At 38.0% G+C, this 13220-nt stretch overlaps 1 protein-coding gene across 1 annotated transcript in view; it reads left to right on the top strand.

Moving 5' to 3' along the window:
• Positions 1–13220, top strand: part of astn2 (astrotactin 2) — a 295633-nt gene that overhangs the window by 125171 nt on the left and 157242 nt on the right. Inside the window, exons 5-6 of the mRNA XM_085463840.1 lie at positions 8299–8406; positions 11107–11253. Of these exons, the coding sequence (XP_085319966.1) occupies positions 8299–8406; positions 11107–11253 (255 nt within the window). The remainder of the gene's footprint in view (positions 1–8298; positions 8407–11106; positions 11254–13220) is intronic.

The following is a 13220-nucleotide window of genomic DNA, read 5'->3' as shown; positions in this document are numbered from 1 at the left end:
TCAGAAATAGTTCTTTGATAATAAAGGTTGCCAACCCCTAGTGTAGTACATCTAGTTATTTGCCTAGCATTTAGGCTCTGTTGTCTTCTCATGATAAAAGTTTCATTGCTTTCATCCACTATTAGTTCAAGCACTCTAGAAAATCAGACTCCGCCCACAAATGATGGTCTTCTTCTACTTAACTGTAGATTTTTTTGACATAACCGCATAGACTCTTTTAGTAATTAAGTAGCTATTACAACTGCCAGTTGAAGATCTAAATTAATGCACTGTAGGTCTTGTTATTCTAATTGGGTTTTTATGGTCCGCTTAATGGGTATTTTGTCACACTGGATGCATGGAGGTTTCACTGTGGTCATTTGGTGGTCTTTGAGGTCCTCCCTCTGAGACATCCCAGGCACATGGAAGGTTGGGGAGGTTTCCTGGTACGGTTGTTTGGTGCAGTTTTGTGTGGGGTTAGGTGTCTTTGTTATGTGTAGTCCTACTTCAGACTTTTCTCAAATGCAAGATATACTGTAGGGTGGAGAGGTCCTAAATACCATTCCCTCAAAAAGTGTATTACTGCAAATTGGAAAAATAGTTTTCTTTACCTGGTGCTTGTGCCAAAGGTTAACCAAATGCAAAGGACACTGAAAAAGTCTGTAAGTAAAGAATCCTGGTAATGTCAGGAGTACTGCAGTTTAGTTCAGTCTTATTGCTTCCTTAATCTTTCACTTTCATTTCCAGAAGCAGAAATGTGTCACTATTTTTGCTAGTGTGGAAGTCTTTTATTCTCTTGTATTGTTTAGTGTATCGTAGCATTCTTCCAGGGTGTGATGTGCCATCGTCCCTTGAAGAAGATTATTAGCTTTTACTGTTCAGATTGAACTCATCACCTCACCTCCCTGCTTTCCAGTATCTGCTCATCTCACTAATCATTCTCACTCCAGGACTGTCTGTTCTCTATAAAACCACTGTGCACGCGCGCACATGTGAGTGTGCTCTTTGCTAATCACACTGTCTCCCTTATTCTCCCTTTTCCCTTTAAACCTTCTTAACACCAAATCACCTCACTTCAGCGTATAAATGTGGTACCTAACTTTCTTTTTCTCTCACAGTTGTTTTGTTTATGGCTACTGTTTCTTTCTTTTCTTTGTTTATCTACTAGTCTTATTTTTATTCTCTGCCTGACCTTTTTCTGTAAACTTTCTCTGCCAGGAATATATTTTTCTTATTATCATGTATAAATTAACATTTTAATGAAAACGAATCACTGTTTCAACTCTCTTAATCTCACACATTTTTATTAAATTTCCTACGCACTTACCTAAAGATATATATATGTATTAGTGTGTGTGTGTCTTTCTGAAGAAACGATAAGGAATAATACTTTGAAAAAGAAAGTATTGTATTCTTTCAAAGTCTTGAAAAAAAGGGAAAATGAATGTTTGATACTGATATTTGGTGATTTAAAAATCTGACTTTTAGACATATAAAATATAAACAGCCTTCCCAACATTTGTCATGTGAAGTTACGTCCCGAGTCTTTGCTAAAATGATATGACAGTGCAGTTTAAAAATAACCTTGTTTTTTTGTCACAAGAAGTTGTGGATTACTCATTTACCATCAGCCCTGGCCCAGCTTGGATCAGCTGATAGTTCTGTTTCTGGCGTTCCAAACACATGTTGCCAAGAAGGGAGCTGCAGAATGCCCTCGAGTGTAGAAACTATGCAATGTGAAAACTCATACCATTGTCGAAGGGTGTTTCTGTCATGGATGAGAATTTTCCAGACTAAAAAAGCGGATTGAAACAGAACAAGTCAAATTCAAAGCAGGCTGCAATCCGATTGAACGTGGGTTTTTGTGATGGAGAGTGGGAGGGCAGGTGAGAATCAAGACAGAGCAATTTACCAGCGAGGAGCAGGTGTTTGTGTTGACATGACTAATCTTATCTGGCTGTGAACTGAAAGTTCCATGAGGTAAAGCAGGTAGTTTTCACAGACAGGATGACTAGTCCTTGAACAAGACACTAAGGAGGACACAGAAGCACAGTAAACAATGATCCAGCAGAATGATTCATGAGCTAGCACAAAAGTGCACAGCTGACTCTAAATACGTAGACTTAGATGAGTGGATGGCTTGCGGGTGTGCAGGAACAAGCTCGGGAAACATTGATAAGAGAGGTGCCGAGCTGTGAACTGATCACCACCTGGTGCTGAGTTGGATAAAGTGGCAGGTAAAGATGCTGGACAGACCTGGTGTACCCAAGCATATAGTTAGGCAGCACTGATCCACAAAATCTTAAATTCCCCCTCAAACAGAGCTTTGATTACGTTCCAAGGAAGACTTGGCACATTGAGTCCAACTGGACCATTTTCTATGTTCTATCTGTTTTACCTGTCATGCATGTATTTCTGTAACCAGATGGTGGACACCAGAGGTGAAGAGAGCTCTCAGGCTCCCTTTATGAACCTGTGGGACTCTTGAGATGCTGAGAAGTACCGGCAGCCCAAATGTTGTTTAGCTCTGGCAGTGGCTAATGCAAAAACGTAGGAGTTTAGTGACACCATGGAACAAGGACAAGGATGACGACTTGCCTCGCTCTGGGGGTCATGTCACTGATATAGTAAACACATGCTCAGTGTCAAGGCCCCTGGGGTGCATGAAAATTGCCTAAGGTTCTGGCTGTCCTGACTGACACATTGCTGCAACATAGCATGGACACTGGTGTGGTATCTCTGGATAGCGATTAGGGTTGTGGTTTCCCTGTTTAAGAGTTAAGGGGATTGGAGGGTGGGGACTGGGGGATCACATTCCTCGGCCATTCTGGGAATGTCTATGGCAGGGTACTGGAGAGGAGAGTTCAACCATTAGTTTAACCTCGGATTCAGTAGGGAGTTTTTGTCCTGGTTGTTGAACACTGGACCAGCTCTTCATCTTCTCAAGGATACAGTATTTGAGGGTATGTGGGACTTGCACATCCAGTTTGTGTTTTGTATAGTTGGATAAGGGATGCAATCCATGTCCCTCGGGTTATTCTGTGGAAGGTGCTTTGAAGTACGGGGTGTCTGGCCAGAAGTTATGGGCCATTTGGTTCCTGTAGAACTGTAACATTAGCTTGGTTCATTGCGGCAGTAAGTCATACTCACTCATGGTGGGTGTTGAACTCTGGCAGGACAGATGGACAGACAATCAGATGGATGAATGGATAAGTAGATGGATGGCACTAATTTGCAAAGATCTGTTTGTAAACTTGCACAAGGCACAGGTACAATTCAGTTATATCTGGCGTCTTTAACTAATTTCTTTGTATGCACATGTATTACTTGTGCTTTTATAAATTTCTTGGACCTTTGTTGTTTCTTTTTTATTAGAAAATTTAGAAGTTAAAATTTTTATAAGCTTTCTGTGAAGGGCAACTGCTAAAATAATAATTTAATTGTCCAGTAATTTAAATGGGAACTGATGTGTTTAGTTTTACTGTGCCTGTGACAATAAAACTTTTTAAACTTGACCTTAATACATAAAAAATTGGCCAAAAAAACGTCTTGTTGAGAGTAAAATTAGTGTGCTATTTGTGTGCTCTTTTTTTTTTATAGCAAAACAGATGGAGGGAAAACAGATCATGCCAACTGAGGATGTGACAAAGAGAGGCGTCGGAAATTATGTAATGGACTTGGGGACTGTGAAATGGGTGGTAAAAGTAAGATTGGTCTACCCGAGTAATTGAAATTTGTTGTACAGTCATGCTGGAGTTTAGTTACAGTGCCGGGTGCTGACGTTTTTATGGGACTTGATTTTGAAGGCATTACCGCTGAGGGAGAGAAAAGCAAGATGAAAACAGGAAAAAGTGAACTGACAAAAGAAGAAGTGTAGTGGAAAAGGAGGAGAAGCAGTGAAATAGAAAATGCCAAGGGCCAGATTTTCAAAGACTTGTGCACCTTGTTTCAGACATATTGTTGTGTGTGTTATTTATCAAATCTGTGCCTTAGCCTGGAAGCACTATTTAACTGTCATTTGGATTGCACACGTACTTTGCCTGTCAGCACACCTTTTTGCGATCAGTGCAATGTCACTGCATCCTTAATGGTATGAATAGCTATTTCAGTTTAAACCATGAAAATCCATATTAACTGAGGGAAAAATTGATATTTCACTTTAAATACTAAGCTCAATAAAATGTATGCATGTCTGAACCTCTTAACAGTTTGTATTTATGAAATAATGAAGAAGGTTTTGACGGGCAAACAGAACCTGCTCCGCTTTCTTTTAAAATTCCACTGATAGCAGACAAAAGGTGCAAAGGAATTATACTTCACAAAGGGTCGGGTTAAAAGGGCAATAAATGAAAGCACTATCTGACCACTTTATAATACCAAACAAAGAGAGTTCAGAGAGTTCAGAGAGTTGTGACTGTGCAGTTATTAAACTTGAAATTCATTTTGATGTTCACTGAGCTGCTAATGCAGTGTGAAAATCCCTGTCTCTTGATTATTCGTTTACATTTTAGTGACAGTCCCTTTGTAACCAGTATTTCCTTTTATCCACTGATTTTGCTTCTTTCTATCTGTTTTTCATCACAGTTGTGTGTATTTCTCCCAGTTTCAAAAAACTGTATAAACCTCACATGAATAACAGTGAAATTGCAGTCCTAATCTTTTTTTTTTTGCCATTAATGAACATTGCTAAGTCAGATCTACTATAGGGAACACTAATAGAGGATAATTTGAAACTCCAAGTCCCATCCCAATCTGACAGAAATTACAAGTAAAGATTCTGAACCAGTATGGTGCAAACTGGTTCTGTAAAGGGTCCATTATTAATCAAACAGTCAATTTGATAGATTTCACAGTGTGAGGCAATTGATATTTTTATGAAGAAGCACTTTTTTCCTTTTTTCAAAGTTACTCAACGTCCAAATCAAATCTGAAAACTGCAGGAAGCACATTCATTCTTCTAGTGATTACTTCAAGTGGCATTCAAAGTTGAGATGGGAACAGCAGGAGATTAGTGGAGACCTGAAGCACCTTTACATAATCTGAACTTTCTTTCTAACTAAAGGACACTGAGACATTTTTGACTCTGTTTGCCTTCACTGAATGACTCATTTAATGGGACATAAATGACAAAGTGCCAAAGCAGCTTTCATAGCAATAACGGTATAGGGCATTGCAGAGCCCAGGCTATGTCCTGATAGGAAAAAAAAAAAAAAAAACAATAACCGGGAATGTTTTCCGTATCTTCTGAAAGGCCAGCACTTTCTTCACCTTTCTAATATATATTGCCCTTTTTAACCATTCAACCAAGAAGGCACGCATTTTATGACCCCAGAGAGCTCAAAGATGGGACATTATGGTACCACCTATAAAAAGGAGCAATGATTTAAGCAAAGCAGGGCAGGAAGCCGCTGTCCTGCTATGCTCAGCATATTACCTCAAGACGGTCTTTACATTGAACTCCACGTGGAAAAAGAAAGAAGAAACACTCACCTTAAAATTGTGAGGGTGGATAGGACAAAGATAAGTAGAGGGGCAAAATTAAAACACAGACTCTCTTTTATTCTGCACCTGTTTTTATAATGCATTCAATCCACACCACTACATTATCCTCATTTCTTCAAAGACTATGACTTGTGGTAAGTTGATATACTTAAATACGTTAGAAAAAAACATGGCGACAATGGTTCTACTGTAGAAACTTGTACTTTACGACTTGAGCCTACAATGCATTTAGATTGAAGAACTTATGCAAGTAACACCAGTGTTTGATTAGTATTAATAAATTTAATACTAATAAACAGGACATCACTGTGTTAAAACTTACCTTTAAAGGCATTACATCCACCACAATGACACATCAACATTTCTAGTCATGAGTCAGATGCATTTTTAAAATTTGGTTGTGACTGGAACACATCTTTAAAGATTCTCCTTTATCACTGGAACAAGGTCTCTAATCTTTTATTTGCATCTCCAATAAATTTCAAATGGAAACCAAGTCATATTAAAATGTAATTAGTGTAGTGGGCAAAAAGATTCATGCATTTAATAAATGCACTAACAGAAGAGATTATATATTAAAATTTGACTTGCTTTAACCTAAGGCCCAGGAGACATACACAGGTTTTAAATAATATGCATAAATATTGCATAGAGACAGTATGTGTTACTACTTTTCAATAAATTACACTTGTTCCTCATTAGGTGTAACAGAAAAGACCTACCTGAAATACAGTACACTCCCTGTCTTTTCTTCCTCTACCACCTTTTTGGGCATGTTCTAAGACTATGCATAAATCCAGAACCAATTTTACAGCACATTGCCCTGGCTTCACCCTCCAAACAGCACCAGACTTATACTCGAATTCCAACTCAACTCTAGACTTGTTTAAGTGCATGAGACCAAAAGAATGATTACAGTTTTCAGTGTATGCTTTCTACACAGACTTGATAGACCTTTTAATCATGTCTAAATCTTTTATGATGCACGAAAATGTTCATGAGCTGTAACATAATGTTAATGAAGTGAATGAAGGAGTCTATTTCACCTGACATTGCTCAGCACTTGCCTTGAAATTCTGACTGTGTCCAATGAACAAGGAAGAAAGGATGTTTTTTAATCTACCTTATTGTAATAAGGACTTAATGACATCTATAAAAAATACTAGATTTCAAGATGATAAACAGTGTTAGATCTGTATACTTTCTTATGAGTTGCTCCTGCGCCTATTTTTTTTCTCTTTATTTGCCTGTGGTGGGTGGTGTCTACTTTGTTTTTCACTATGAAGAGTTCACCATATCTTCATAATAGTGTTAGTTTATTATCTTACTTATTTTTGCTCGCTTTTGCTTACTTTACTCTCTGAAAAAAAAAACTTACCGTCCTCCAGCTTAGTCTTAACACAATGTGACATCCCTAAATTGAGAGCATCCAAGCCCCTGATCAATTTCCTTAGCCATCAATTTTTCAGAATAACCAAGCTTTTGTACTTTATACACTGACACTTAAATTGTGACTGGAATGCATCCAATTAATTTTGTATATATATTTTGCGGTCACTTTTGTAAGGGACGTACAAGCGAGCTGTCATTTGACTTGATTTATGCGAAATGATCAATTTGTCACCATATGCTGGCCAAGAACTATTTTACTCTAAGTACCCCCTTCATCCACGTTGCACTGCATTTTCTTAATGATATACCAGGAATGAAACAATTATGAATGCTTGAATATGACTTAAAAGTCATATTCCTGTGGGGATAAAGCTTTTGTCTCTTGCAGAAAAGTAAATGCTTTTGTCATTGTGTCATTATCAGCTGTCCTCATGTATCATAAAAATAAGTGTATTGACATAATGCACTTATCCTAATTTTGTTCTTTGTCTTTGTTTTAACTCGTAGTCATCGAGTGAAACGTTTTTTCTTAGATGTGTATTTATGGTCATCACAAGCATTGATTTTCACTCTGTCCTTTATTCTTTTTCTACTCCAGGAGATTAGGAAGTGTAATCACTGTGATCCTCTGGGTAATACAAGCAAAACATATGTATAACCATGAGGAAATCTGGATCTTATTAGCATAAGATCGTTTTTATGACTAAACCTAAATGATACATGAAAGAATGTGCGTGGTACAATAATAAAGATATTTAACATAAACCGTCTACTGGACATTTTTTAATCTGGTTTGAGACTGTAGTTTGAAGCCATTTACAGATATTTTATGTTATGTTATCCTTCAGTGGTTTTACACTTTGCAAATCCCTGACTGTTATCACTGTGTGTCAGCCCTCGTGTGTGTGTGTGTGTGTGTGTGTGTGTGTGTGTGTGTGTGTGTGTGTGTGTGTGTGTGCGTGTGCGCGTGTGCGTGCGTGCGTGCGTGCGTGTGCGTGTGTGTATTTTGATGTTGCAGTGCCAAAGCAGTAATAAACAAAGCCTCTTAACTCACAGCCCTGCTCTTGCTGTCACTCTAACTCAGAGTCAGACATGCAAATATGCACACACTTTACCTAATATGATTAGAAAATTGAGCTCCAAAGTCTTTTTAACACTTGACAACTCACCAACAGATCAAACCACGAGTGGCAGCAAAGGTGGTAAGAAGTGGAAATTTGATTAGTTAAAAATCTGTGTACTGTTGTGTCCATATTGTAAAAATATATTATGTCCTGCTCTATATACACAACACCCAAAGGTTGAATAACTGCTTGTACCCCGACTGCATTATATTTTCTATATCTGAAAAACAAACAATCAACTGAATTATGATTCTAATTAGATTTATTTTTGCCTTTGTTTGTCTTTACATTTCACCACCAGAGGCTGGAGGTGTGTTTGGTCCTCAAGGGGAATCGGGATCAGAGCCTGAAGATGACAACCAAATGAAGTTTTACACAGAGCAGCACAGAGGACGAAGGCGCAGCAAAGGTGGGAAGAAACTCAGGTGTATTATAATAAATGTCGTACATTTTTTACACATTAACTTACTCAGCAAGAGACCCTCTTAGCCACTGCGCGCTGCTGAGAAGACATTAAAGTCAAAAGGGAGTATAATACAAAAACAAATGAACGCCAGCCTTATCCCATTTGAATATAAGAGGGAATGATGGGAGAGAACATTAAAGCTGAGTCAAATGAGGCTAGTCATTTCCGGAATTGTCAGCATAGCTGGAAGTAGGAAGGGGTCATGTATGTTCCCAGTGGGGCTGGGAGTGCTGTTCCACAGCTCAATGACATTCAAAGCAGACATATGAGCTGATGTCAATGGGAGTTTTGTGATGACCTAAGCTGAGTCACATAACTTGAATGCATGATTTTCAACTTCCTCTCCCATAGTGATATGTGATAGTGAAGAGTTTGGATTTGTGTGTATATGAATTACATAGTCTGTGTATATCTATAAAGTAGCTGACAAAAATGATGAAAATCATGATGTTTTTAAACCCTGTGTCTGCAGTTCACCTAAACAACACTAGGTCAAGAGGACAATAAATCACACACCACTTTATAATCTTATTAATTTGGTTGTAAGCCCTCTGGTGTGGGAATAGGATCTAAAAGCAATTAGAAAAGCAATTTAGTTGCTTTTCCAATTGCGATTTCTATTAGAAGTATAAAAGAGAGGAAATGTACGATTTGAAAACAAACAAAACTTCTTAACTCTATAGAACTGCGGATATATAATTCATCTAAAAGCGGATTCTCCAATTAAATGTCTCTATTTTTCTGTACATTGGAGACAGCAGCTGGGTAGATTTCAGATATCAAGCATGTGCATATGGTCTTAGATAATTGCAACGTTTTTCGGAATGAAGGACAAGAATGAATTGAACGAATTGAATGAACCTACCCCTGTAATTGGCTCTGTAGCCTTCTGTCACTTCATTTCCTACCATTACATTTCCTGTTTACATACATTTAAACACAGAATGGTCCAGTGTGAACGTGCAATTAACCACAACTGTTCTGAAAATGGTTAATTGCCTGTGAGTGTAAATGCCCTAGAACAGGTGTCTTTACTTTAACTGACATCTTGGTCTGACAGATTTTATTATCAAGTCTTTGTGGCCTTACAGCTTGGAGGAAAATAAAATCCATGGCCATGACCTGTGTTAAAGTTACAGCCTGTATAAAAAGGTAGCTCTTTCATTAGATGATGGACAGAGGGGAGGCGAATGAGAGTAAACATAAAGAGTTTAGTGCACTCCTTGTATTTGTGCATTCAGTTAAAATTTACATGTGACTTTATGCGTGTGTTTGAGCACAGAAAGGATGCTTGGTTTGTGACCATAATGTAAGTGTTTGCCATCGTGAGTGCGCATGCTTTTGTCTACTCAGTAAGCTTTTATAGTAATTGAGGGAACCCTTCACAAGCCCAGTGACACCACCCGCACCCCACTGACATTAGCTGCTCAGCCACTATTTCTGTAGACAACCATTGTTTCTATCCCTTCACAAAGCCATCACAGTGAGTAAGACGTGCAAGTCGGTGTGGGTCAATCCATTACCCTAACTTTGTCTCCTTGTTTGGCCTTGAGCTGCATTTCACTACCTCCGAGCTTCTGTCAAGATTAAAGTGCCTTTCCACAGGGGAATACTGGTGAAACTTTCTTTTCTATGATATTGCTTTGTTTTATTTCAGTCTGTTTGACCATTTGAACACTGCGAATGTGATCAGTCAAACGTTATATGGGGAAAGCTGAAATTGGCATTCACAGAACAATTGTACACGGCTGTGTTTTTCAGTGGTACTAAATGATGTAGTAACATACCTCTAACTAGCACACAGAGCATTAGTCGATTCCCATTGTGGAAGCTATTGGGCATTGAAATTAATAAATATATAAACAAATGTATTCATTTATTTATTTATTTGAACAAAACAGTGTGATGAGTTCTACTGCAGAGAACAGACTTCCATGAGCAGTTGTACCATTTCTATTGACTTTTGCAACAAACCTGCAGAGCGCAGGATACACACTGGGAAGCTCCCTTCCTAGAAGCTATTCACGCAGTTCTGAAGCCTGCAGATTCTGAAATATTACGTGATGTTTTCTTGTGACTGGTTTAAGAAAGTACAAGAGTTATTTTCAGGTTGTTCAACGCATTAGAGCAGTGTTTCCAAAGCTACTCTATCATCACCTTATCCTACACACATCCCAGTAAGCTTCCGTTTAACATGCCAACTTCTCTCCCATGATAAATATCTGTAGACAGAGGTTAAGCGGCTAATTTCATTTCCTATACCTTAGCTTGGAAATAAGATCCCTGGCAGAGCCAAAGGGCAACCAAAACAACCAATCTATAACCCTGTCAGTAGCAATAAGATCATATATCATACTGGCAAATGATTCTGGGGTGTGCAGAAGCAGTGTTAACCCAAGTCATATCTACACAGGCCAAACTTGAAACAGGGTTGGATTCATAAATCAGCAGTACAATGAATTGCATTCTCAAGGCTTTGAGGAGGGCTTTTCAGCAAAGGACAGTGCAAAACGAGATGATTTTGTTAAACGTTTGTGTGGCTGTGTGTATTATGGTCCTGTCACCTGTTTAAGACTCTAATAAAAACAAAAGGGCCACTGTTAAACTGTCTACCTTTACTTTTTTCTCTTTCTCTCCCTTTAGGCCATCCACACAGTCCTCTAAATAAGGTCACCTTGACACTGATTACTATCAGCACATGTGTCATTGCCATTGTCTATGCTACGCAGGATTCCTGCCCCCTCACTGTTAAGGTCACCCTCCATGTGCCAGAGCATTTTGTTGCGGATGGTAAGTGCAGGGCATTTATTAGACCTTGGCAGAACATTTAACGAGTAAAGCATCAAAAAGTGTTTACTTTTGCTGGAAACTGACTTCACTACACATCACTGTTTTTATGCACTCTTTCATTTTGATTCAAATTACATGATATGATATGAAAATCTTAGTAGATCTGACAGCTCACAGAACTCCTGGGTCCAATTTACACAGATCTGTTTGCTGACTGGAAACCCACAAATACTAAAATCAAACATGGAGATGAAGATGCAAGGATTTATTATACTTACATTAAACCCATCAAAATGTTACTAAGATGCAGTGTGGTTATTTAGCCCAAGCAGCAGTTTGAAAACATCTAATACAAGCGATATGCTAGATTTGTGGAGCATGTTATCATAATAGCCATTATCCCACATAGTATAGCATCTTATTGTTTTGTTTGTTTCCAACAATAACTGGTTACAGTTGTCAGTCGAGCAGCGTACTGTAGAGATAACTGTCGAGTTGCATGTTGTTGTTGAGCACTGAAACGTATTATGTCATTAGTTTAGTCTTTGTTGTTTTCACATGGCCTGCATTAAACTCCCCACCCCCTCAACCGTGATTTGTGGTTTTCAATTTCAATGCCTTTCAATTTCAGTGCCCCCTTTCCACGACTGATAAGGTACAAAAGATGAACATTCATCCAACAAAAGAGAAAATCATGTTCTAGAACCGAAAAATGAACAAAAATCAGAACAATAAAGCCCACGCGCTGAAAGCTCGCAATGGAAGAAAAAAAGATTGATTATCACCACAAAAAACTGAGTGACATTTAAAGCCATTAAAGTGATGAAGAGCATTGTGCACACACTATGGCTATTATTATTTTTCGTTTTTCAACTGAGCTTTTAGTATTTAGCCCCTTTTTCATGTGACTGCATGCTGTAGATTAAAATATTAACCTATTGTTTTTATCTTTTCAGTTAGCCGGATACAAACAATGCATATTCATCTAATGTTGCATAAGAACTCCAAGATATAGTTCTGCTGTATCAGTGCCATATTAGAAGCTGGCTTCACAGACAGAAAGTATGCTTTCCAAAAAAAATAAAAACTAAATAAATAGTCAGTGAAATCGAATATAAAGAACTTCTCTGTCAATAAGGAGTTGATACCGTTTCCTGTCAATTTATATGCTCACATGGGGACACAAAAACATTTGTTGTTGACAAAAGAAGTTTAAATTCACAAAAATGGAGTTTGTAAGCAACAGACCCATGCAACAGCTTAGAGTATTATTTAATCTGTTTAAAATTCCTTGTTGACAGTGAGCTAATTGTAAATTGGGTCTGTGTGTTGACACGATACTGCAAAACAAACCTTACTAGGAGAAGAGAGAAAACTTGAATATGTACAAGGAACTAAGTGAAGTAAGAGAGAGTGAAGAGCTGAGGCAATTTAACTAATGATTGATACATCTCTGAAAGATTTCACATATCAGTCAAAAAGGCATTTCTGCCATTGATGTCTCATTTCTTGTCCTCCCACGCTCTCAGAATTTGTGTGCCCGTGGACACTTCATGAAAACGGAGGCGTGCATAAAATATATATTCTGTAACTATTGGATATCTACAGTAAAATAAACATACCGTTAGAGTATTTTGACATTGACGCAGTTTGTTTTTTCCCTCTGTATACCACCACAGTGGATATGAAGTGAAAGAATCAAGATGTGATTAGAGTGCAGACTATCGGTTTTCATTTAACGTGATTAACAAAATTATCACATGAATTTTGTTTAGAAATTAGCTATTTTTATTCATAGGGCCCTATTTTCAGATTCTAAAGTAGTTGGGTAATTGCCTAATGAACAAAAGCTGCTTCCTCTTATTTCATGTCAAATTAAGCAGATAAAAGCCACAGTAAGGTCTAGCCAAGTGAAAAGTACTCAAGGAAAGAGGCAAATAATTTTCAATGTGTAAAGATGGCGTGAT

Source organism: Copadichromis virginalis, linkage group LG7, assembly GCF_057382275.1.
Source record: "Copadichromis virginalis isolate Kocher_CV1m ecotype Utaka linkage group LG7, C_Virginalis_male_GT1.1, whole genome shotgun sequence".
NCBI classification, from domain to species: domain Eukaryota; kingdom Metazoa; phylum Chordata; class Actinopteri; order Cichliformes; family Cichlidae; genus Copadichromis; species Copadichromis virginalis.
Note: the sequence above shows the minus strand (reverse complement) of the source record. Positions and strands in the feature narration are given on the sequence as shown.